This window comes from Camellia sinensis, chromosome 13, assembly GCF_055761805.1.
Source record: "Camellia sinensis isolate YWXY chromosome 13, ASM5576180v1, whole genome shotgun sequence".
Lineage (NCBI taxonomy): Eukaryota > Viridiplantae > Streptophyta > Magnoliopsida > Ericales > Theaceae > Camellia > Camellia sinensis.
The window spans coordinates 32,191,194-32,216,813 of record NC_138973.1 but is presented as its reverse complement, the minus strand read 5'-3'; the positions used below and the strand labels follow the sequence as shown (position 1 = coordinate 32,216,813).

Sequence of the window (25,620 nt, the reverse complement as noted above, 5' to 3'; positions counted from 1 at the left end):
AAGAAGGGAGCTCAAATATGCAAATACACTTCAATTCCAAGCAAGATCAAGCAAATCTCTCAAGAACAACTCAACTCTCTCTCACTCTCTAGCTTGGGTCGGTTGAGGCAAGAAGAGGAGAAGAAATGTTTGGTTTGATCACATACGTGGAGTGTAAAAGGCTCAAGTGTGTGTATATGAGATAGTGGCAAAATGGTAAATATGGCAAACTCTTTAATTGGCTTATTTTAATCTAATTTAATCATACCTAATCAATTTTCATATGAATATACCATAAAATCACCTAAATTACGAGGGTCACAGAACACTAATCGGTTTCGGATTCGGCCGTCGGTAAGGCCTTCAATTAGCAGTTTAAACATATAAACATGAACAGATAATCAGACAATTAAACAGATAGAATGCAATTAACTAACATATACCCAGTCAATTCAGTTTCAATTTCAGTCAGTTATCAGTTCCATTTCGCAGTAATCAATGATTAACGGTAATCATTCAGTCATTAATCAGTAAACAGTATGAGGGTTGTTACAGGCATGCTCGGTAGACTCCTCGTCCGCCAAATGTTGTTCGGCTGTGTTTCTTCTTGGCCTTTTCTTCGACTGACCTGCAGCTTGCTCACTGGCGAAGGCCAGCACAACCCTCTTATCTTGCACGGCCGGCATCAAAGAAGTTCCCCCAGCTGCCTCCAGTGGTTGAGAGTCGCTCAGCTCGCCGGTGATCATTGACTTGATAGCCCGAATTTTGGTCATCTCTTGTTCAGATGTCAAAGGGACCAGTTTGATCGATGGAAGGCTGGAACCTGATTCTGGAGAAGGTGCTCGAAGGAAATCGGTCACCTTGCTCCTGCGCGGCGCCGTATAGCGGTAGTTCGGTTCGAAGCCAAGTAGCTTGTGGAATTCTTGCTCCCCGGCCGAATGACGCAACGTGACCCTTATGCCCTCCTGGTTTGTGCGGGAGTAATCCTCTACCAAGAGTTTATAGTTTACAACAGGAAGACAAGTGTTAGATCGGCAGTAAAAAGAACAATTCCAAAAAAAAAAATGACGCCGAGATACACAGCACTCCCAAAGTTTTTTCTTATGTACCAATCCGGTATGGGCGCTTTGGTGTCTTTATATTTACCGGACACCCACAAAAAATCGTCGTCATTGGTCTTTTTGTCCGGGTTACCTTCAATGAGTTTTGCTCGGCCTTTCCTAACCTTGAGATACCAGCAAAACCCACCTTTATTTTTGCTAAGTGTATATTGATGAAATATCTCGGCGAGGCCGAGATTCAGACTAAGTATCTTATTTAGCTCGGCCACGCCATTTATTATTTTGTACGTATTGTTGGAGACTTGGGTCAGGCACAGCCTAGTCTGCCTTAAAAACTCACAGATTAGGGGTTGGACCAGGAAGCGCAGACCTCCTTCTACAATGGACACCACTGTGAAGGGGCATTTGTCCAGCTCGCCCCATGGAGTGTCTCCTTTCTTGGCCAGCTCCAAGTGGACATTGTCTGGAATATGGTACTCTCTATGGAACTCGGCCAGCGCCCCTGGAGAATTGACCATGAACCGGTACTTTCCCATCTATCCCAGTTTTATTTAGTTAGGTAATTTTGGTCGTATCTCGGAAAGTATTTGGTGATTGATTGCTCGGACTTAGAGCCTCACCGATTGTAATGCTGGATGGGCCTAGTCGGTCCTAGTTTGTTCTGTATTATTAAGATATAAGTCCAAGTATTAGCGCGGCATAAATTGCACGGCTCTTAGGAGGAAGTTTTCTACCTTGGCCAAGGTTCCTGGGGCGTTTGATCAGTTCATTCTTCTTATCTCGGTTCTACTATCCGACCGACTTGGGCTTCCTAGATCGGTTCTAGCTCCTTACTTGCAGCTCGGTCTCGGCCTCAAGACCAGACCACAAACCAGTTTTTGCTCGGCTAAATCCTATTTATGGATCTAAAAGTTGGATTTTGCTCAGTCTTACCTAGGGGTCATGCCATTCATCCTAAATGTGAAGTTTGTGTGTTGAATCTAAGGGAAACGAAGGGCACGGAGGCCCCATCCGCTTCTTCAATTCCAGTTTTCCCTAATGTGTACCAGTGTTACCCCAAAGAGGGGGCACTGGTAGGATACCAACAGTCCCAGGTAAGAACTTGAAGAACGTAAATGGAGAGTGTAAAGGAAGGGCAGATAAACTTACTAATATGGACGCCAAGCAAAGACCAGTCGACGACGACCTTGTCTACAACCTTTGTGAAGACGAAGATGGTCAAAGACAACTCGAAGAGCAGTGATGGCAGCGATGGCAGAAGCTTGGCGACTTGAAGGCTAGGGTTTGGCTCGAGTGGGAAGATGAACAGTAGGGGCGTATGTGGCCCCTCGCGTGTGTATAAAAAGGGGAGGAAGCCAAAGGGCGACAACCTTTTGAAATTTGCGCGTGATGAAGACAGCTGTGGGGCTGCATGGGACCCATGGCGTGAAGCCACATGGCATTGAAAAGATGGCTTGTCACTATGGCTTAATGATCATTGATGAGACTACTGGCGCAATCCTAGATGACCGACCAAATCGGATAGCTCGGTCAGAACAATAATCCCAATCACGCTCAGCTCGGATGGGATTAAGGGGCAATTGAGAGGGAGATTTACGCCGGTCAATATGGCCGAGCTACAGTAACGCGGGATATGACGATGGGCTTTGCGAGAACCGGACCGTGTCTGACCGAACTAAATTGACACGGTTCCCCGGCCCATCACGTTCGGCCGAGCAAAATTGTCGGCCAGAGTGTAGAGACATGGATGCGCCCAACCGAGTTGACACGGCCTGATATTCGGTTGGATCCGTGGTAATGCGTTGGGACCGAGCCGAGTGCAGTCCGGAATGAATTCGGGCCGGGATAAAGAACGGCACACCTCACGGTCAGCCAGTTCAGACGAACCAACTTATCATAGGTCAGCCGTTTCAGTCATGGTGTCGTTTTCCCCAAGGGATAGGTCGGTTGTGATAGATCGGTTGAGTCTGCCATCTGGACCAATGATGTGATAAGGAGTAGATTCACTCCTGGTACGCGTCAATACCATTTGGCAGTTCGACAAATGGTATTTGGAGGTTTTGGCCTCTACACGTGTAAGGAAGCTAGAGGAGAGCACAGCCACCTGTCCAGGGAAGGACAACAGAGGTAGTGCGACCATAATCCCTGAGGCTGCATGGCCAGCCTAGAAAAAGGAGTGAGGAAGGAACATTGAGGGTAAGCAATCTGAGGAATTCCCAACTCTCTCTCTCTCTCTCTCAAAAGTGCTCTCTTCCCATTCTTCTTCTTCTCCAAGTGTGCTGACTCAATCGTCGGAGGGTTTATCCGACAGCACACCGCCACGCCGCTCACCGTCTTTCTGTTTTCAGGTCAAGCAACGTTACGTGAAGCTCAAGTGCAAGGGGTAGGGAGGACGGAGGATATTTCACCCTCGTACACCTACTATTTGTCAAAGAAAATAAACAGTATATTACTAGTATTTATCAAACAATATATGACTACTATTTGTATTTTCCAACCAGAATATCACTTTGCAAAAGCATAGAAAATAAATACAATGAAGACACCAAAAATAATCTGTCTTAAGGTTGTTGGACAATCTTCACTGTATTTGAAGAATTAAAGAAACGAGAGAAACTGTTTGATTACAAAAATCAAAACAATATATAAAATAAAATAAAATAACATATTCTTATTTCGTTACAAAAACAAAATCAGAATCTAATAAAAATAAATAAAACAGAAAGTAAATTAATTACTTACCTTATTAATTTGTTAAACAAATTTTTGATCAAGTCCAGTGTTTAACACTATGTCCTTAAGACAGATTCGTCCTCTCCATGGTGCTTTAAGATTGTGGACGTCTATCTCTCGGGATAAAATGATCAACAACGAATAGTAGCAGCACTACAAACTATTCGCACAACGAACACACTTTGTGTTTACACTCTTTCTCACAGGAAAATAATGCAGCAAAATGCAGAGAAAGCAATGGCAAAATTGAGGACAAAAATTAAGTGAAAAATCCAAATGAGGGACTGCCTATTTATAGATGGAATAGTGGTTGTTCAGTTTGAATCCAACAGGTAGCAAACCTGTTTGAACAAGTACAAGACCTGCTCGGTTTTGAATGAACAGATACAAACCTGTTCGGTTTGAATTTTGAACAAATAAGAAACTGTTTGGGTTTGAAAATGAACAGATATGAATCTGTTCGGTCAGATTAAAATCTGTACAGAAAGGTGCAAGCCAAATTTGAATTTTTCCAACCGAAATTTGAATTCAAACGGTCAGAATTTATTTTTAAAAAATAAAAAATAAAAAATAAAAAATTCAAATTTTTTTTGGCCCAAAAAGAATTATTATTGGGCTGGACAAGCCCAGCCCAACCCAACCCAACCTCACACCCGCACCCAGCTCGCCTGATGAGATAGACGGTAGCAGCGCGCGCGTATGTTTATTTCAGTTCCAATGGGTCTAGCCCACTTTGCCCATAACCTCCCCTTCTACAAAACTTCAGTATCCCTTGGGGCCTACCCCAAGTTCCAAACCCAAGCGTTATAAACTTACACAAAGTTTGCCCGCCAAACCACTGTGAGACAGGCTTTAATTCAACCTTTATGGAAATTTCACCAAGAACACCATTTCCATAGATCTCATTTTGGCTTCAATTTCCTATTCACTCAATAATGGTTTTAAGCAACCAAATATACTATGTGAATCACAACGCGGCATAGAATGCGTTACTACTTAAACCCGTTAACTTTAGCGCATGGGTCCCACCTAAAAATTAGACCGAAGTTAAGGAAAAATCTGATTTTTCCAAAACCATTTCTAATAAAAACTTCAATATCTTTAATAACTAATCAATCAATATCTTTACACTAGTTGATTTTATTTCTATTTCAATGCTCCGATGCCAATGGCAAGGTAAGAAGCTTTCATAGAATGAGAACTGAGTCGGGTTTTGCCCAATTACTACCGCTTACTACGTTCAATGATTCTGCTAATGGATACCTCATCCGTGACACGTGCGTGTTTGGAGCAAAAGTTTTTGTTATAAACTATACTGGCAGAGGAGAGTGTCTAACCGTGCTGAAGGGACTTGTTACTGCTCGCACTTTGGAAGATTGACAAATTCTCGTCTCTGGATGACAAAGTTCATTACTCTGATGTTTTCACTATTGAAATCTGAAGTGGTATGCAATGTTAACATCTTCAGTCCTTGTGATTATGATGAGCAGATTGATAATCTGACAGTAATAACTTCTTTTTCTGTCTTTTTCTAATTAAGCCAGGATGATATGAGAACCTTTCCAACTGAACGAAAAATATACGTAAATTACACGCTGCTTGTAGGGAACCAATACACTGGCCAGCATGTGGAACAAACAGGTGATGTTACATTTTCACAATTTTTTTTTTTTTTTTTTTTTTTGGCTGAAGATAATGGAGACCTTTGTATTTACATTTTATCTTCACGGTAATAAAAAATAATTGTCAAATTGTTCTCTTGCAGCTGCGAGATGCTTCTCTGCTTCAATCTTCGCCTGGGGTAGATCTTCCTTCTTGTCATTAACCGACCTCCATGATGCTTCTAAGGGCACCCTTGTGAATGATACTTTGATTGTTGAAGCCAAAGTTAATGCCATTTCCACAGTGAAGAATTTTTCCTAGTAAATATACCCTGATGCTTTTATTTTAGTAATACAGGGATGTTCGTGTCCTTGTCGTTCCCTTGTTAATCTGCTAATATCATCTTGAATCTTTTCTTTTTCTTTTTCCTTTTTGGTTTCTTGATCGGCAATGGAGCTAGAGTCTTGTCTTGTATGCAATTTGAGACTTTTTAAGTATTGAAACACTAGTGGTTATTTGTTTAGATGAGGGGATTGTTTATTAGGGGATTGTTTAAAATCTGCTGAAATCACACAGTAGGCGTGACATAATTTTCCTGCTTATTTTTACGCCTATAGTTTAATTCAATTCGCTGGATCTTCATCCTTCTTGTACCTCTTCTTGGCATAGACTTCACAGGGATTGTATGAATGAACGAGTACCTGCATCAGATTGTGTTGACTCTAGCGAACGTTATCACCAGAGGCAGATCAAGTTTGTTCGAGGCCTAAGGCTATAAATACTTAAATGAGACCTTCTTAAAAAATTTATTGAAGTATATTTTTCATTTTTATGTTGAAATCTAAAATTACTAATTATGTTCAAGTTTAAAAACTATAAATTCCCAAAACAAATTTAAACCTTCATGATGAAGATAGCTCTCCTTACAGTGCAGTTGCAAAGTTATATTTATGATATTAAAATACATAAAAGTGAGGCCTCTTACTGTACGAGGCCGTGGGCAAAAGTCTTATTTGCCTAGCACTCGATCCGTTTTTGTTTATCACTTGAGTGGAGAACATTATTGAGAACCCGGCAGAAGGAGATTGAACAAATACATAAATTGAAATTCTTTTTAATTCCTAGTTTATGTACATAAATGTAATCAATTAATAAGAAGTCCCAAAGTCAATGGGCAATTATTGGTTACTCCGAAGCACTATGGGGCAATGTTTGTGTGGTAATCTAAAGGGGAAAATATTATAAACGGCTATGCTCCAGAACCCCCACACCACCACAACATTTGTGAGAGACAGGGAGGAGAGAGAGGTGAAAAAAAAACAAAAAACAAAAAACAGAATGAGTGGTCACAAATTAATTGGGAGTTATGGGGGTCACCAAAAATGACGTCTCAAGCATTTTTCTATTATAAATAAGTAGTAAATTTTATAAATATTAATAATAAATATGTAATAATTTGGTAAAATTATATTTTAATAGTAATATTTCTTAATCTAAACTAATGGCGTAGTTGAAAATCTTACAAAAGAATACGGTGACTCACTTTCATTAAGTAATTAGAAGAAAAGAGACAACGATTAAAGTGTAGATTGCAATTTTTTATTGGTTGACAACACTATTTTTTCCATTTTTTAGATAGAGACAACCCCACTTATACAACATGTTCCATACTATTTAATAATTTTTCAAAGCAAATTTACTCATTGTATCTTCATCTAATTTTTGATGATATTTAATTGAAAATAACAAATCACTTTTCCAACAATGAATGTAATTTATCCTTCTATTTTTTTTTAATCTTTTCTAAAAATAAAATTGTGTCCACGGGTTTAAAATAAGGGAGAATTTTAGTTAACAGTGTGAGAAGCAAAAAATAATTACAAAAAGTGGGGTGTAACAGAAACTCTTTTGTAATTATCTTTGATCTTCTATGCTGAATGTTAATCCCCCCTTAAAATAAGGGCATAGAAAAAGAGTCCCCTGCTTTAGATATATACAATAGAAGTTGCTCATCCAAAAAAGTCTGTGGAGAGGGCATCAAATGTAACGCCCCACTCCCCGGGTCGTTAAATATACTAAAATAGCTTTAAAAAAAAATACAAGTTTTACTCTAAAAAATAATAACTACAAAATCGTCTCCAAATAGTACAATATCCTCCAAATATTCTATAGCACAATTACCTCCAAAATAAACAATATTACAACTATTTCTAAATTTAATAATTATAGTGGTGGGTCCCAAATCTCTATATTAATAAATCTTTCTAATCTCAATTTTGAGCTCCGCTAAAATTTGCTCTGCACCTGAAAAATAAATTAATTCGGGAAGTATACAATACGACAAGAATACAAGGCTCGGATAAAGAATACATTAACAAGAATCCAGCAATTTATGACATTAAATCAACGATACGATAATCAAGCAATTTATCAAATTGCACAACAAATCAACCATAATTTATCTGGACCAAATACCCAGTCCTAGGTAATTGAGAGTATACCTGTGTAATTCCTTTAAATCTTCTTAGTGGATTGTTTTATGGCTGTTGCCCGTGGTTTTTATATCACAATTGGAGGTGCTCGAATTGTGATTTTTCCACGTTAAAATCGTTGTGTCGATTTGTCTTGACTGTTTGATTGGGATTGTTTTATTTCTTTAAATTGATACATAATCACAAATCAATATCTAGCGGATTTCTAGATTTTTCAAAACTGTACCATTTTTATATATAGACATAAATAACTTATTAATATCATACACTTTAAGAACCCTTATTTATATTATTACCTAACATCGTTGCTTCTTGTTTGAAAAATGATGAAGGTTATCAATGATGACATATTGTTTAATGTTTGAAAAAAAAATTATTTTGCTTGATGTTTGATGTATTGAACAATATTTTGTGAACAAATTATGAATGATGCTAAGTTATTAGAAACCGTGGTTTCAAACATAACTAACTGGCATCTCAAGATTTGATTATGTTCTAAAATTTATGAAATCATAAATAACGATTTGGTCCTAGATTTTCCCTTAAATCAAACTAAACCGAACCCTAATATGGTTTGATCCTTGGTGGGTAGATTTTCTCCTAGCTTACTGTTTGTTCTAGGGAAGACTGTTCATTAATGGTTGCAAAAAAAAATTCCATAAATACAGCTATATAATAAATAGAGCATTGGACCGTCAAGATGAGTTGAATTGAATCTGTATATGCAAAGCAAATTAGATCTTTCATAGTAATTTCACATTTTTATCTCTTGATTCTGCAGAAGGAACAAGATCACTAAGAGATATACCACCAGCTCACTACCTTCTCAAGATTGAGTCATTCTCACTACTCTCGCAATTACTCTTAGATGTTGGAATGAAGAATTATGAATTAGACATGTTTGAAGCCAGTGGCTACAAACGGTTTGAGTTTTATATCCTTTATTTGTAAGCATTTGTTTTGTATCTCAAGATACAAATAAATTGATTCTTGTTTTGGTCTTTTTTGTGTTGAAATTTAAGGAAATTGTCACTCTACCCAAGTGGCGATAAACAAAGAAAAGGGAAAGGACACATCTCTCTTTACTTGCTAATTGCAAAGACAAGTAATTTACCTGTTGGTTTGTGTATAATCATATTCAAGACAAGTACTTGACCTTCCAAGGTAAGTAGTTTGTTGAGTAACTATTCAATCTCATTTCAATTTATATAAGGTTCCTTAAAAATTTTGTGATTCTATTCCAATGCTTAGATGATGTTTTTTTTTGGGTGAATAATGCTTAGATGACCTTAATGGGTAGGTAAAATGCTTTCATTTGATGAAAATTGAATTCGATTTTCCCCAATTACTCCCACTTGGTACTTTCAATGATGCTGCTAATGGATACCTCATCAGAGACACGTGCTTGTTTGGAGCAGAAGTTGTTGTTATGAATTGCACTGGCAGAAGAGAGTGTCTAACTTTATTGAAAAAAGGACTCGACATTACTTACACTTGGAAGATTGATAAGTTCTCATCTCTAGTTTCCAAAATTCATTATTCTGATGTCTTCACTATTGGAAATCAGAAGTGGTATATGCTATGTTTTAATTTTCTTTTCTTTCAAATTACAATATATGTATCAAAATATCAGCTTTTTATAACTTCCTCTAACGAAATTAATCAGGAAGGTATGGCTCTATCCGAAAGGATTGGCAACATGAAAGGGTAAATGTTTGTCCCTCTATTTAGAGTTAGATGATTCGAAAAGCTTTCCTTCTGAATGGAAAACATATGCAAAATACAAGTTGCGCATAAGGAACCAAATCTATGGCCAGCATGTGGAAGTTACAGGTGACATTACAGTTCTACTACTTTTTGTTCATCGGAAAATCTTAATTAGGTGCCTCTAGCAACATTAATATGCCTCTATTCTTCTTTTCCCTTCACAAATACAAGAAACAAACACAAAATTTTAAGTGGAATTTACGTTTGACCAAACTCCGAAGAAGTCATATCTATGAGACTCCGCTTTTCATTTAAATAGGTCTTTTTTGTAATCTTAAAAAAGAATTGTCTTTCGGGCACCAAATGTTTCTCTGCTTCAGCATCCATTGGCTGGGGTAACCATTCGTTCTTGTCGTTTACTAAGCTCCATGATGCTTCTAAGGGATTCCTTGTGAAGGATACTTTGATTATTGATGCTGAAGTTAGTGTCTTATCCACAGTGAATAATTTCTCCAAGTAAATATGCGCGAGGCTTTTATCCCAGTAATACAAGAACGTTTTAGTAGTATCCTTGTCATTTTAATCCGTTAATATCATCTTGTGCATGGACAAACTTATGAGTTTGAAGCTTTTATGCAATGTGAGAACTTTTTATCATGCGCCCATTTTTTTTTACTGTTTGTGATTCTTGCCTCGCAGTATGTTAGATTGAATTAAATTCATGGAGATAGTCTAAAGATCCAATTAAATATATAATTAGCATTTGCAAATGTGGATAGTGTCACCAAAATTAATATTGAATTTGAAACAAAAATAGCTAATTTACATGCTTTGTATCTCAAGGATCGCTACATAAGCAGAGTTATTTGCTCAGGTGTTAAAATGATTGATACAGATTACTGAAGGAAAATCAAATGTGGACTGAGAAGGAAAGCAATTTGGCACTGGATGTTCATCTTGTTGCTATTTCTTTTTTCACTTTCCCTTTTTTTTTTTTTCATAATCGAGAATCCATTTAGGCAGGGGCCTTTTGACCCCACACCCATGTAGGTAATTTGAGGTTCGAAGGCTACTTTTTGCCAAGAATGACATGTATGGAGAAAGCCAGTTTGGTCTGTACTACTTTTTTATTACCAAAATTTTATATAATAATGATTATGAAAAAAAAAAAATCATCCAAAATGAGTAGTGCTATACAAACCAAACAAAATTTACATTCTGATACAACACCCATCTTATTAGTAAGCAGACAAAATTTACAAACTAGGCAAAAAAATTTAGATCTGAAGTAGAGTCCAATTTTTTATTTAACAGAATTTACAAAAAAAAAAAAAAAAAAAAAAAACAACTCTCTTATACTATAGTAAAATTATCAAAATTGTTAATTGAAATACCTTAAGTCCTTATCTTTTTGCTTTAGTTATGGATGAGTTAATGAGAAATATCCAGGATGACGTGCCATGGTGTATGCTTTTTGCAAACGATATAGTGCTAGTGGATGAGACTAGAGGAGTTAATACAAAGTTGGAGATTTGAGAAAAGCTCTTGAATCTAAAGGATTCTAGATAAGCAGAACTAAGACAGAATACATGGAGTGTAAATTTAGTATTAGTAACAGTAACAATGAAAGCAGAGGAGAAGTAAAGATTGAGAACCAAGAACTGCCTAAGAGTGAACATTTTTATTATTTAGGGTCGATTATCACAACAGCGGAGGAGATCGATGCGAATGTGGCCCATAAGATTAAGGTGGGATGGTGTAAGTGAAAAAGTGTGTCTGGGGTACTGTGCGATAAACGAATACCCACTAGACTTAAAGGGAAGTTCTATAGAACAGCTATTAGACCAGTGATGTTGTATGGGACGGAGTGTTGGGCAACCAAGAAACAACATGTAGATAAGATGAGTGTGGCTGAGATGAGAATACTAAGGTGGATGTATGGCAAGATTAGACAAGACAGAATTAGGAATGAGTGTATTCGGGGATGGATAGGAGTAGCACCGATAGAAGATAAGTTGAGAGAGAATCGATTGAGATGGCTTGGTCATATTCAACAGAGACCAACAGAAGCAGTAGCGAAGAGATGCGATACTGTAACGGTAGATGGAAGTGTTAGGGGACGAGGTAGGCCTAGATTAACGTTAGTTAACGTTGTAAATAGAGATATGGATCTACTTAATTTGATTAACGAAATGGCCTTTGATAGGGTCTCGTGGAGAAGAAAGATTCATGTAGCCGACCTCATTTGATGGGACTTAAAGTTTGGTTTAGTTTGGTTTGGTTTGGTTTGGTTAATTGAAATATATTTCTGACATCATTCAAATTATTAAATAAAAAATTGACAATAAAATATTTATAATTTCTAAAACTATAATAGACTATATATTTTAAATAAATTTTAAAAGATGTGTTTATAATTTATTTTATTATTATAAAATTAAAATATTACTTAGGAATTTTTTTTTTTTAGGTGAATAAGACATTAAATAAAACAGAAAAAAAAATACAAAAGTACAAGAGCATGCCACATGACCTACAAGTAGGAGTGTAAAAATAGCCCGTGGCTCGTGGGCGGCCCGAAACCCGCCTGCCGCCCGAGATGGGCCCGACTCATTTAGGCCCGTTTGGGCTCGGGCCTGAGTCCAGCCAGCCCGTGTGCCAGCCCATCGGCCCGCTTAAGGCCCACTCAAGGCCTGGCCCAAGGCATAATGTTTTTTTTAGTGAAAAATAATAAAATTTTAGTAGAAATTTTTTTAAAAAACCTCTAGGCCTGGGCCTAATTTTTTGGCTCCTAAACCGGCTCGAATGGACCAAATTTTTGACAAAAGCCCGCGAAACCCGACATGAGCCGGGCCCAACCTGAGCCCCGGTGGGCCGGGCCAAATTTACACTCCACCTACAAGCTATACAATGCTAAATGACAAACAAACATAAGAAATGGGCAAACTGTTGGCCCAACAAAAGCTAACACTAGCCATAACTACAAAGCAAACTATTACAACATCAAACTATAACAACAGCAAACTATTACTTAGGAATTAAGCTTGCAGCTCTGCCGTGTTTGGTACTACTACTACCTAAAAATAAAATAAAAATTCAGTATAACGAGAATATCGATTAACCAGTATCGCTAATGTGAGAACCCAAATATAAAAATTAAGTAAATAATTAAATAATAACAATAATATTATTACAATCTCAAATATTTTGATGGTGAATCCTAAAGTGCAAATTAAATATTTGGAGGGTCTTGTAATTAATTTTAAAACCTAAAATAAATTTATGGTGAAAGTCTTCAATTTAAAGGCAAGATTTATTATTTAAAAAAATAAATAAATAAATAAATAAATAAAATTAAGTGTCAAATTAGTAAGCATATTTTGATCTAATAGTAGTTGTATTTTATTTAAATTAATGGAGAGATAAAATAAAATAAAATAAAACAAAGGGCATTTTTATCTAGAGTCATTTATGTTATGTATAACAAAGAAAAGAAAAGAAAAGAAAAACCCTAGGTTCCTAATCAACACTATAACAGCAGCCACGGGGAGAGAGAGAGTTTGTGACAAAAGAAGCCACAGCAGCCACGGGGAGAGAGAGAGTTTGAGACAAAAGAAGAAGAAAAAAAAAAGGGATTGCAAACGAGGAGTAATTTTTGGGTGTGGTAAGTCTTTATCTTTCTTATTTTTTTCTTTGTTTTTGTTTTTGTTTTTATTCTTACTCTATTATTATTTAGTTCATTGATGGAGAGGTTATAGATTTATGTATTTTGTATATATGTATACTGTTAAGAAATCTAAGGAGTTAAATTCATGTATAAAGAATGGTGTAATTCTTAGTCCAAAAATTCTGCACAAAATCACAAACTTTAAAAATCAAGAAACCATATCAAACGGATGAATTTTAATATAAAATTTTTACAGTAGATTAATTACATATTGAATTGCATATCTGAATTTTTTCATAATTTTTGGGAGTCAAAATCCATATAAATTGAGGTATTCAAATCTGTCCAGGAAACCAGTCTGAAACAGTAAATTCGGGAGTGTTGTTCTCTTTGGGTATAAATCCAAAAATTATCAAATTAGTGTCATTAGAACCGGTTATGAGTCTAGTTTCGTACGTTTTTGGCCTTGCATTGATTGCTCATGTATATTAAGAGAACCGTCAATTTCTTTAAAGTGCTGCAGAAAACAACCTGTTTGGATATAATAAATTGTAGAAAATTATTTTGATAAGCAAATCAAGTGAAACCAATTGGGTTTGAAACTTAGGATATATTAGATCATATCTGGAGGTTATTGGAATTTTTCGAATAGCGTGGAGTGGGTTTTGTAATTTTCAAAGTTAGCGAATAGGTTGGGAAGGCTTGTTTGAAATTCTGTTTTATCTTAAAGTCACAATTAATTAAGTTTTGACCGGAACCCATGTCTTGGGTGATTTTAAACCTTGAAGAACATGAACTTAGGTAATATTTAAGAGTAACGGTGAGTTGGGTTGAGCCGTGTTAGTGCGCTTTAGTTGAGGTTACTTAGTTCCTTTTTTTTTTTGTATTTTTAAATTAGTTGTGACGTGTAGTTTTTATACTTGGTTCAGGGCACTAGTTGGACTTTCATACTCTATTCGAGGATTATATTATTCCGTTTTCAGGTGAGTAGTTTCATGCTACATATTTTTATAAATGTTCCCCTACCCTGAACTGTTGGAAAATTAAATTGTTGTTTCATGATTAAACTGTTTTGATAAATTATTATATTATCAATTGAATCAAATTATTTCTGAAACATGTGTGAAGTTGGCATACTGTAAACTATTTGTTTTGGTCTCATGTTTATAATGATGAACTACCATGTTTTGCGAAACTGATGTGTATTGATTATTGGGACCATGTGTGTATTTAGTCCAGGGAAATTATTCCACTGTGTGTGGTGACTCTGGCCACTAGGGACTTGATCCGGGTTGGGCCGTGATGACTCTAGTGCTCAATGATTGTAAGGAAAAGACCTTTAAAAACAACTAGGTGACCTTCAATCAGATCGTCTTTGAGAAAAGGCCCAGGTGCCACCCTGAGGATGACTCTTAGTTCGGTATTGGATCCAACGGGGCTTATAGCCTTAAGAACTGTGTGGCATATTATTTGTTTTTCTTGGTACCCAAAAAATTATTGGTGTTCATGTTATAATCTGTTTTAAGTGGAAAATGTCGTTTATCATGTTCTTGCGAGACATGAGTATTTTAAGCGTTGAGTTGTGGAACTTTTTTTTGAAACAGATTGTATTTACCAAACTGTATGCCAATCTAGTTTCTGTGATATATATCTTATTTTGGAATTGGACCATGTTTTCAAAACTATATTTACTATCCATGTTGCTACTCACTGAGCTATCAGCTGACTTAGTTGTTTACCATTTCCAGGTGTTAGAAGGACTTAGAGTGGACTCATGGCATAGCGGGGACTCAATTGCATGGACCTCTGAGGCATTTATTTAATTTGTTTTAGGTTGCTTTGTCAAGTTTTGTGCATACATTGTGGTTGGGTTTTATTTAGAATTATTTTATTTTGTGGGCGGTTTGTGTCCCATTTAGTATATATATATTTTTAGGAAGTTGGTTATGACTTGTTTTTCACTTGTGGCATGTCATTGGATTGAGTTTTGGTTATTTATTATTGGACTATTGTTTAATTGTTCAAGGTGATATTGAATGCGTGTTTAGACTTACGTGTGCCTTGGGCTAAGGCCCTGTGGGCCACGGCCGGTCATACCCAGGTTTGGGGTGTGACAGCTAACAAATAAAAGTGTAACCCCACTTTCTACGTGGTGCAAACTTTTTTTCTTTTTCTTTTTTTTTTTCCCTTCATATGAATGGGTTTTCCTTTTAGTTTTCTTTTTTGCCACCCATTCGGCAAATGGTTTTATAAAAGCTTGACTTCGGTGCGAAGACTGTGCAGCAGACTTTAGCAATGAAGTGTTCTCCCAAATCCTGTGGAGAGGCTGCAGACAACATGGAAGAAGGGAAATCATGCCATCCTATCCCTCCCCTTCACAATGCCAACTCTGGTACCTCTCTCTCTCTCTCTCACTCACTCTCTCTCTCTCTCTCTACATGTACATATACATAGTGTTATATCTGTGTCTAGAGATTAAGTTCAATACGGATGATCCGTAAAAACCATCTTTTACGAGCCACCAATCAGTGGTTGAGCCAAGAAAATGGACAAAAGCCCCCCATTTTGTTGTCATCGTCTCCTCCCCTGCATTCCTTTCCTCTAAACCTATGAAGTGCAATACGGGTACGAGGATGGTATTAGTACGTTGATATGCTTTGAAAAAAATATTTATTTTTAATTTAGAGTAATACAAAAATTAATTAAATGGTTTAATTTGTTAAGGTCCAACTTACAATTAACATTTAATATTAAAAGTAAAGATATAAATTAAAATTAAATGTCAATATATTAAATAACTTACAAATCATAATTTAATTTTAAAATCATGTTATAAAAAAAAAAAAAAAAAGTCTAGTGAAAAGAGTTTTTGTTAGGTTTTTATTCTTGGCAATCCCGTTTGACAAAACTCCTTTCAGTTGTATTTGTTTTCACACTTTATATTTCAGTAAGGCTATGAGTTTTTAGATGCGAATCCAACCCGAATTGTGCCTTGCAGAGAAGTTTTGTGATGTTAATTCTTTCAAGATTGCCACTTCGCTGATTATGACGGGGATCGAGCTGTCTATCCGCTCGAGCGAAGAATGCTGAGTTCCAGAAGTTTATTCGCCTGCAAAAATACTGGATGTTGTTTTTTCCTGCTCGAGCGGAACTTTTCGCGCTCGAGCGGCAAATCTGACGCTCGAGCGGAGATCGCGAGACAGTTTTCTATAAATACGTGTTTCAGTCCAAATCTGGGGTTAGGCCTCCAGATCTTCTTCTTGGGTTCTAGGGTTTATATCTGGGGCTATTTTGCTAGTTTTCTTTGATGTTTCATTGAGTATTCAACTCATGGTTGAAGAAGCATACATCAAAGGTTTGTTTGTTTATTCTACACAAAAGAGAGAGTTGTTCTTTAGTAGATTCTGGAGAATTTGAGCCTGAAGTTTTGGTGGATTCTAGAGTGGCTCATCGTCAAGACAATTCCGAGGTGAAGACGGGGTTGGAAGAGGCACATAGGGGTTCGTTCAATTCGGGCGTGGATTTGCTAGGTAATTGAGAGTATACCTGTGTAATTCCTTTATATCTTCTTAGTGGATTGTTTTGTGGTTGTTGCTCGTGATTTTTTATCACAATTAGAGGTGCTCCAATTGTGGTTTTTCCACGTTAAAATCGTTATGTTGATTTGTCTTGATTGTTTGATTAGGATTGTTATAGACTGCTTAAAATTGATACATAATTACAAATCAATATCTAGGGAATTTCTAGATTTTTCAGTTTTATCTCTGTAGTAGAAGAAAATATTGTTTTAACTAAGGTACGGTACGGCTTGAGTATATATTAGGTATGTCTAGGTACGCCAAAAATTAACAAGAAAAAATTTGGGTACGTGTTTCGTATACCCAGTATGTATGCAGAAGTACCATACGAGATACCATATGCCGGTAAATACTCGGTATGGGTACGGCATGTTTTTCGAATTACTTATGCTTTATAGCTCTGAACATTGTTGTGCCTTCCTCAAATGATTAGGGTTTTGTGTTTTGGGTTCAATGGGTTTTGTTGGAAATTTTGAGCCATCAGTGATGTTGAAAAATGGAAATCTTGAGCTATTAGGTGGGTAAGAGCATCACCAACTCTTCATCAAATTTTAAGTAAAAAAAGGTTTGATTTGATATGAGTTACTCCATTGTTCTCATCAAAATTATAAATAAATAAATCCTCATATCCCAAATTTTCCTTTTCATAAAATTTGATTTTTGATGAAAAAAAATCCGTCTTCAATGCTTTAATTTTTTTTTTTTTAATTTTCACCAAATTCAAAATTGACAAAGGATGTGATGAGTTTTCAATATGATGAAATATTAATTCTCCCTTGATTTGATCAAAGGGTCGAATCTCGGTCATGATATTTGATGAAAGTGTTAGAGAAGTTCATATCAAATCAAGCTTTTTACTCAAATTTGTAATCAAATTAAATGAAAAAAAGAAAAATTGATGAAGGGCTAAAGGATTGAGATGATTTTCTTTCATAAAAAATGGTTGAAACAGCTTCTTAGGGTAAGTTTTGGATTGGAGTGTTGCATACCAGATCAAGCTTTTAGCCAAATTTTCACTCAAATTTGATGAAACAAAAAGAGTAAGGATTGGAGATGCTCTAACATCATAGCTTTAAAATGGCTGCATCAAATAGTGAAGCAGCTTTGTTTTTCTTTGAAATATTGAGCTGGGTTTCACGATTTACCAACTCATAGGTCAGATTTTTGTTTGTTTTTTAGAGCTAGATCTGTGATTATTTAAAAGTCTTGCTATGGGTTGTTTCATCTATACTAGTTTTTGTGGTAAAAACTTTGCCAGAGAAGATGGTTGCCTTGGTAAGGGAGGAGAGCAGTAGGGCTTACATGTTTTGTAACTTTGGATGACGTGTCTAAAAAATCTAGATTTATGCAAAAAAATATTTTTAGAAAATTTAGATGCGTCCCGTTTATCGTGATTATTGATATAGGCAATCCAGTTAAAAATTTACGCAACCATGATCAATGTAAAATAGAGAGAGTAAAAGAAAATCAGACATCCACAGCACAAAATATTTTTTCCCGTAGAAAAATCATAATTGGAATCCACCAACTTGTGCTAAAAAACCACGGGCCCTTGGCTAGACGAAATATCCACTATGAAAAGAAAAGAGTATAAGAGATATCGTACAAAGGCCACTCTGGGCTCACATGTTTGCTCAACCTACGAGTCACTCTTCTTCCCCTATTAGATCTCCGCCACAGATATCGAATCACCACGATGCCAATAACCTCGGAATCTACCAAAGTCTACAATCTTGGAATTGACCAAGAAGGTTCACTTTTGTAAGATGTAAAGAACTTATAGAAAAGCTTGATGATTAGCTTTGAGCTCCTATGGCTAATATATCATCAAGTAGATGAGAGTTACAAATAATCCTCACTACAAGATCATTCTCAAATAATAAATCACTTACAAAATAAACTCTCACAAAAATGTATTTCACTCATAAAAATGATCTCTCAAAAGATAAAAATACTCAGAGGAGCTTAGGAGAGAGTGCTCAGAAAGTGGGTGAAAGAGATACAAAATAAATCAGCCAAGCATGCCTTAAATAGACAGGGACCAAAAAAAACCTTCGTGGGCACGCACACCACGGTCGCGGCCACGGTCATGGGGTTCATTGGCGCGACCGCCCTTCGCGAGTTACAGAAAAAACTTCTGAGAGTCGAATTTTTGGACTTGCCAAATCGCGGGCATGGTCATTTCCTCGCAGGTGCGATGACACAAACACTGATAGCAGCTTTTGAGGACTTTGCTCACTTTGCCCAGAATTTCTCCATTCTTTTAGCAAGCTTTTCCCTCAAATCAAGGAGCCCGATTTTTAGGCTTGTCTCCCACATGCAAAAGCATCCACAAAGTTTGTCCACTTTAGACTTAAAAATTGAATCAAAATGTAGCCTACTCTCTTTGACAATTTTGCCACCCAACTTCTTTTGAGCCACTGAATATTGCATATTTTTCAAACTCACAACATTTACCCTTCAATACAATCTGACTAAACTAATTATAAAAACAAATCAAACACAATAAAATAAATCAAACACAACTCATTTAGAAAATTAGGAGTAAGACAAGATAAAATAAAATAATAAAATCAAAACAACTGAGATCAATTAGTAAGAATGAGTTTTGTCAAAAGAGGTATTGCCAAAACATAAATCATTAATTTCTTTAGGATCAAAATCCTAACAATCTCCCCCTTTCACAATACCGGGACAAAACTTTATAAATCATTCTTGCACAAGATTCAAGCAACAAAGACCAAAACTGAATAAGTAAAAAATCACAATTTTGTCTTTAGAACGAGATTGCCAACTTGCATTGTGATGCACACAATTAGGATTGAAAATCCTAACAGTGTCAACTAAAGATTGGTTGACCGTTAAAGATCATATGTATGGTTCGACCATAAATATCTCCTGTTTCTGTGTGTTCCACGTCATTTGTTTTTGAAGTGATGGCAATCAGACCATCCATGTTTATGTAGTGTCATCGGTGATTTAACTCTTTTACAAATTTCATTATTTTTTGTTTATTTTTTTCAATTGGTACAAGATTATTTAGAAATTTTACTCCTTTACAAACTCATTGGTGATTTTGTTTATTTAATTATTGATAACATATATGCTTATAGATAAATACATGCACAAAAATACTTATAAGTTGGTGAAAATACATTATGTTGTAATTTGAATTTTCCATTTTTAAAGGACATCTGATAAAATACGTAATACCTGGAATTTTTAGTCGAGTTCAGTTGAATGTATGGAAACAAAGCAAACTAGATCTTTCAAAGTAATTTCACATTTTATCTCTTCAACATTTGGCAGAAGTAACAAGATCTCTAAGAGAAATACCACCAGCTCACTTCATTTTCAAGATCGAGTCATTCTCACAACTCTCACAACTATTGTCAGATGCTAAAGTTCAAAATTATGAATCAGACATTTTTGAAGCCAGTGGCTACAAATGGTTGAGTTTGTATACTATTTACTTATGTTTTTTTTTTTTTTTTTTTTTTTTTTGTCCTTTCCTATTGAGATACATACCCATAATCTGATTCTTATAGTTCTTTTGTGTTCAACTTGAAGGAAATTATCTTTCTACCCAAATGGTGATAAAACAAGAAAAGGGGAAGGACACATATCTTTGTACTTGGTAATCGCAGAAACTAGTAATTTACCTATTGGTTGGGAGGTCAATATGAACTTCAAATTGTTTGTGTAGATCAAATTCAAGACAAGTACATGACCATCCAAGGTAGGTAGTTTTTTTAGTAACCAATCAATTTCCTTTATGATTGTTTGAGGTTTTTAAATTTTCATCCTCATGCATGTTTTGCATACATTAATTACTCTACACACTTGATTTTTCTTCTTTATTTCAATGCCCAGATGCTAATGGGAAGGTAAGACGCTTTCACGAGATGAAAATAGAGTGGGGTTTTGCCCAATTACTCCTATTCAATACTTTCAATGATGCTGATAACGGATACCTCATTTGTGACACATGCATTTTTGGAGTAGAAGTTTTTGTTATAAATTATACTGGCAGAGGACAGTCTATAAACATACTGAAGGAACTTGACTGTACTTACACCTGGAAGATTGATAATTTCTCGTCTCTAGACTGTCAAATTCATTACTCTGATGTCTTCACTTTTGGAAATCGAAAGTGGTATGTAATGTTTGAGTTTGCACTCAATTACTATATGCAAATTGAAAATTTGACAATTTACTGCTTTTTATGCCTTCCTACAAAACCAGGAATTTACAGCTATATCCCAAAGGAGATTTAACTGCAAAGGATAAATGCATGTCCCTCTTTTTAGGGTTAGATGATTTGAAAACCTTTCCTTCGGAACGGAAAACATATGCAAAATACAAGATGCGCATAAGGAACCAATACCATGACGAGCATATAGAAATTGAAGGTGATATTCTGTATTCTTCTATTTTTTGTTCATATGTTAGGTGCCATTGACAACATGAATATAAATTTACCCTTCTTTTCCCTCTAAAAATCCAACAAATGAACATAAAAGTATAAAATAAGTATGAATACAGTCCGAAGAAATCATATCCATGGGACACTGCTTGTCTCATTTGCAAATTATGAAGAGCTTTTCATTTATCACTACAAGAATTTTCACCTTTGGCGATTAAATTTTTAGTCACCAAAAGTTAATTTTTAGTCACCGAAGGGTTTCAGCAACTAAATTATTTGGTCGCAGAAGTAGTCATGGAATAATTGTCGGTAAAGATAATTAGTGACTAAAATTATTTTAGTCGCCAAATGTATTAAATTATTTTAGTCACCAAAAGGTTGGACATAAAATTAAATTAGTACATTTTTGGCGACCAAACTTTTAGTTGCCTAAAGTCCCACATTTTTAGTTACTAAAATTTTAGTCGACAAAGAGTTCTTGTTTTGGCTACTAAATATTTGGTCGCCTAAAGTCCCACATTGTTTGCTACTAAAATTTTAGTCTGCAAAGAGTTCCTGTTTTGGCTACTAAATATTTGGTCGCCTAAAGTCCCACATTTTTTACTACTAAAATTTTAGTCGACAAAGAATTCTTATTTTGGCTACTAAATTTTTGGTCGCCTAAAGTCCCACATTTTTTGCTACTAAATTTTTAGTCGGCAAAAGTGTTTTTATTCTTTAGCTTTTGTTTTTAGCTACGAAATATTTTAGTCGCCAAATCTTTGCTTTTCTTTAGGCTACAAAACTTTTAATCACCAGATGTTTTTTTTTTTTTTTTTTGGCTACAAAACTTTTAGCCGCCCAAACTATTTTCCCAATTTCTTTTTAGCTACTAATTGTTTAGTCACCAAAAACATGATATTATGTTTTATTGCAAAATTATAATTTCTCCACAACCTATCTATATTCCATGCAACTTGCAAGATGTACATAAACAAAATGATACATATACTATCAATCATTCCACAATCTGCATCCATATACAAAACATAAATAACTTTAAATGTCAAAGTCCATACAAACCAACTATTGTCCAAACTAAAATAATAATTTCATGCAAAATATAGAATCATAAAAAAATCAAAGCCCTCCATATACAAAAAATACATTTACTACCAAGCAAAATTACCATTTGGCATGGTACAAATTACCATCGTAATCTATACCACGACAAAAGGTGATATATGTACCATGACAAAAGTTTTTCTATAGACCATGACAAAAGGTCGTATATGTACGCCGACAAAAGGTCATATATGTACGCCGACAAATGGTCATATATGTACCACGACAGAAGGTGATCTATGTACCACGACAAAAGTTTTTCTATAGACCATGATAAAAGGTCATATATGTACCACGACAGAAGGTGATCTATGTACCACGACAGTCATTATCTGTTGATTGCCAAAAGTTTTTAATAGTGAACTACACAAAAGCTGTGGACGACAAAAGTATTATATTAGTTCTATACAAAAGTGAAATTTCTTCTCCATACACCAAAATGGATTATCCACAAGTCCACGCAACAAAGCCATCTACAAATGGAAACCTTAAGTTTTGGGAATGCACATGTACGCTTAAATGGATGGTGCTCCTTTTCTTGTTTTCGATTTTATAATTTATGCTTCTAGTGTTTCTTTTATCACTGGTGTTCAGTAGCAAGATTCTATATTCAAGAGGTAAAGAGAGACATCTCTATGAACTAGGACCAGGACCAGAGTAGGTTTCTAAGCATATCTCATCAAACTAGTTTCCCTAGTGAAGCACAAAAATGGTTTGATTTCACACAATGTTGAACCACAATTAGTTTCAAGGTGTTGATTTGGAAATTCATCGAATAATAATATTCTAAAGTTGAGGCATAAGGGAAATTTGTAGGGTGACGGGTGACAATAGGATTTTAAATTCATCTCCTTGTACCACCTTCCCTGTTCAAGCACAATTAGAGATGGACTTGATGCAATAGTGGGACATACTGGGCTTCATGTTGTAGCTCACTATGATTTTATACAATAGTGGAAGTTTGAAGCTCGTATGATGATTGAGCCAAAACAGAAGTAGCTCTTATGATGGGCTTTTCTTCAAACCATTTGATGAGGAAAACAGAAAACCTTTGCCTGAAGGTTTTTTTTTTCCCTTCATGTTTTAATAAATATTATTAAAACACAATAATACCCACTTCATAAAAAATTTCAGGATACAAACCCGGTACCTTATGTAGTGTAGGTTGAATGATCCAGCTGCTGTTGAGTGACAATAATTGTAGTGATTGAATCACCTGCATATGTAGACAGAGCATTATATATACACACATTAAATTAGGGCCATATACATTATATATTAAACATCTGCATATATCCACACAACATTATATATACACACATTCACCTGTATATATTACACATCATCTTTGAAATTTATCATAAATTACAGCCACAAACATTAAATTTTGAATAAACTCTAAAGCAACAATGTGAGAAAAGGGGGAAACAAAGCAAGGGGGATAGAGAAAGAGAGACAGAGAGAGACTGTGCGTAAGAGAGCTCGAGAGAGAGAGACGCTTGAAATATGTGTACAAAGCATTATATATATACACACACACACACATATTAAACATCATCTTTGAAATTTTTAATAAATTAGAGGCACATACATTCAAATTTGAATAAGCCCTAAACCAACAATGTCAGAAGAGAGAAAAGCAGAGTAAAGAAGAGAGAGAGAGAGACAGAGGGAGAGAGAGACTGTGTGAGAGAGCTCAAGTGACACAGAGAGAGAGATGCACGGACAGATCGTGAGCGAAAGCAAGAGTGCGAGAGAGAGAGAGAACCTGCGATGTGCGGCTATGACAATGGTGATTTGTGATGGTGGTGGTTTGTGTGGAGGCGGTGGTCGTCGTAATGTCAACCATACGGTAGGCTACGCTGAGGGGGATGCTTTTTGTGAGGTTTGATGAAGGACAGTGTGTGTGTTTGTTACAAAGTGTGAAGTTACATTGTATAATAGAGAGAGGGGCGCGCGCGGAAAATAAAGGAATTGGCGGGTTGAAAATTGAACCTTTAGCGACTAATTTCTCTATTTGTCAGCAAAGGAATATATATGCCGACTAAATTTTTTTGTAGCCAAACAGTGACTAAACAGCGACGAAAATATTAGTTGCCAAAAGTCCTATTTGGCTACTAATTTTAATTTTAGTTGGGAAAAACCAATATTGCTGATTAATTTATTTTTTGGGGGCCTAAAATGTGGACTAACAACGACCAATCTCCTTTTTAGTCGCTAAAAGTGGAGTTTTTGCTGACTGAATTTAAATTTTGTCGCCAATAAGTAATATTTATTTACTAAAATATTTTAGTAGCGATATCTTGAACCAACACCAACAAAATTAAATTTTAGTCACCAAAAAATGTACTTTCAGTGACTAAAAATTGTTTAGTTGCCAAAAATGGTCGCCTAAGGTGCAATTTCTTGTAGTGTATGTAGATCTTTTGGGTAGTTAAATAACAATTGTCCAATTCTCTTGCAGGTTCCGATTGTTTTACTTCAAGCTCCATCTCCTGGGGTACATCTTCATTGTTCTCGTTAACTGACCTCCATGATGCTTCTAAGGGCCTCCTCGTGAATGATACTTTAATTGTTGAAGCCGAAGTTAGCGCCATATCCACAGTGAAGAATTTCTCTGTGTAAATATGCGCGAGGTTTTTATCCCAGTAATACAAGGAAGTTAGTAGTATCCTTGTCCTTTTAATCTGTTAATATCATCTTGTGCATGGACACCAACTTATGAGTTAGAGACTTTTATGCTATGTAAGACTTCTTATCATGTGCGAGTTGTTTTTTAACTGTTTGTGATTCTTGACTGTGACTTGTTTACACTGAATTAAAATCATGGAGATAGTCTAAAGATCCAATTCCATTTGAGAAATATACTTCTTGCAGTTGTGAATGTTGATATTGTCATCACAATTAATATTGAATTTGACACAAAAATAGCTATTGTTCATGATTTATATTTTAAGGATCACGACACAAGTGAGTTATTAGCTCATGTGTTTAAATGATTATTATAGATTATTGAAGGCAAATCAAATAGGCTGACAGTATTCTTAGGGAAGCAAAACATTGTTGTACTGTTCTATTTTTTTTTTCTTTCTAGGGTTTCAACAATGTTCGTTATAAAATTTCAGTGAAACATAATCCATATCCACCCAACCTTCTCAACTAGAGGCCCTTATAATATTTCACATATCTTCCTGTCAAACTCTATTTTGAATTTTCCTATCAAAATGAGTAGTGCTATACAAAGCAGACAAAATTTACAATTTGATACAGC

At 35.6% G+C, this 25,620-nt stretch overlaps 2 protein-coding genes across 2 annotated transcripts; both read left to right on the top strand.

Annotated features, from left to right (window-relative positions):
- The first annotated feature begins 1,939 nt into the window (after window positions 1-1,939).
- Window positions 1,940-10,094, top strand: LOC114261464 (uncharacterized). The gene is made up of 8 exons (XM_082900397.1): window positions 1,940-2,134; window positions 5,096-5,218; window positions 5,318-5,414; window positions 8,649-8,790; window positions 8,890-8,983; window positions 9,168-9,439; window positions 9,534-9,537; window positions 9,918-10,094. Exons 1-8 carry the CDS (start codon window positions 1,940-1,942, stop codon window positions 10,092-10,094), a joined length of 1,104 nt encoding a protein of 367 aa, XP_082756523.1.
- Window positions 10,095-20,267: 10,173 nt separating this feature from the next.
- LOC114259871 (MATH domain and coiled-coil domain-containing protein At3g58200-like) lies at window positions 20,268-25,212 on the top strand. The gene is made up of 5 exons (XM_082900396.1): window positions 20,268-20,275; window positions 20,390-20,515; window positions 20,853-20,975; window positions 21,065-21,231; window positions 24,814-25,212. Exons 1-5 carry the CDS (start codon window positions 20,268-20,270, stop codon window positions 24,972-24,974), a joined length of 585 nt encoding a protein of 194 aa, XP_082756522.1. The 3' UTR covers window positions 24,975-25,212.
- The last annotated feature ends 408 nt before the right edge of the window (window positions 25,213-25,620 follow it).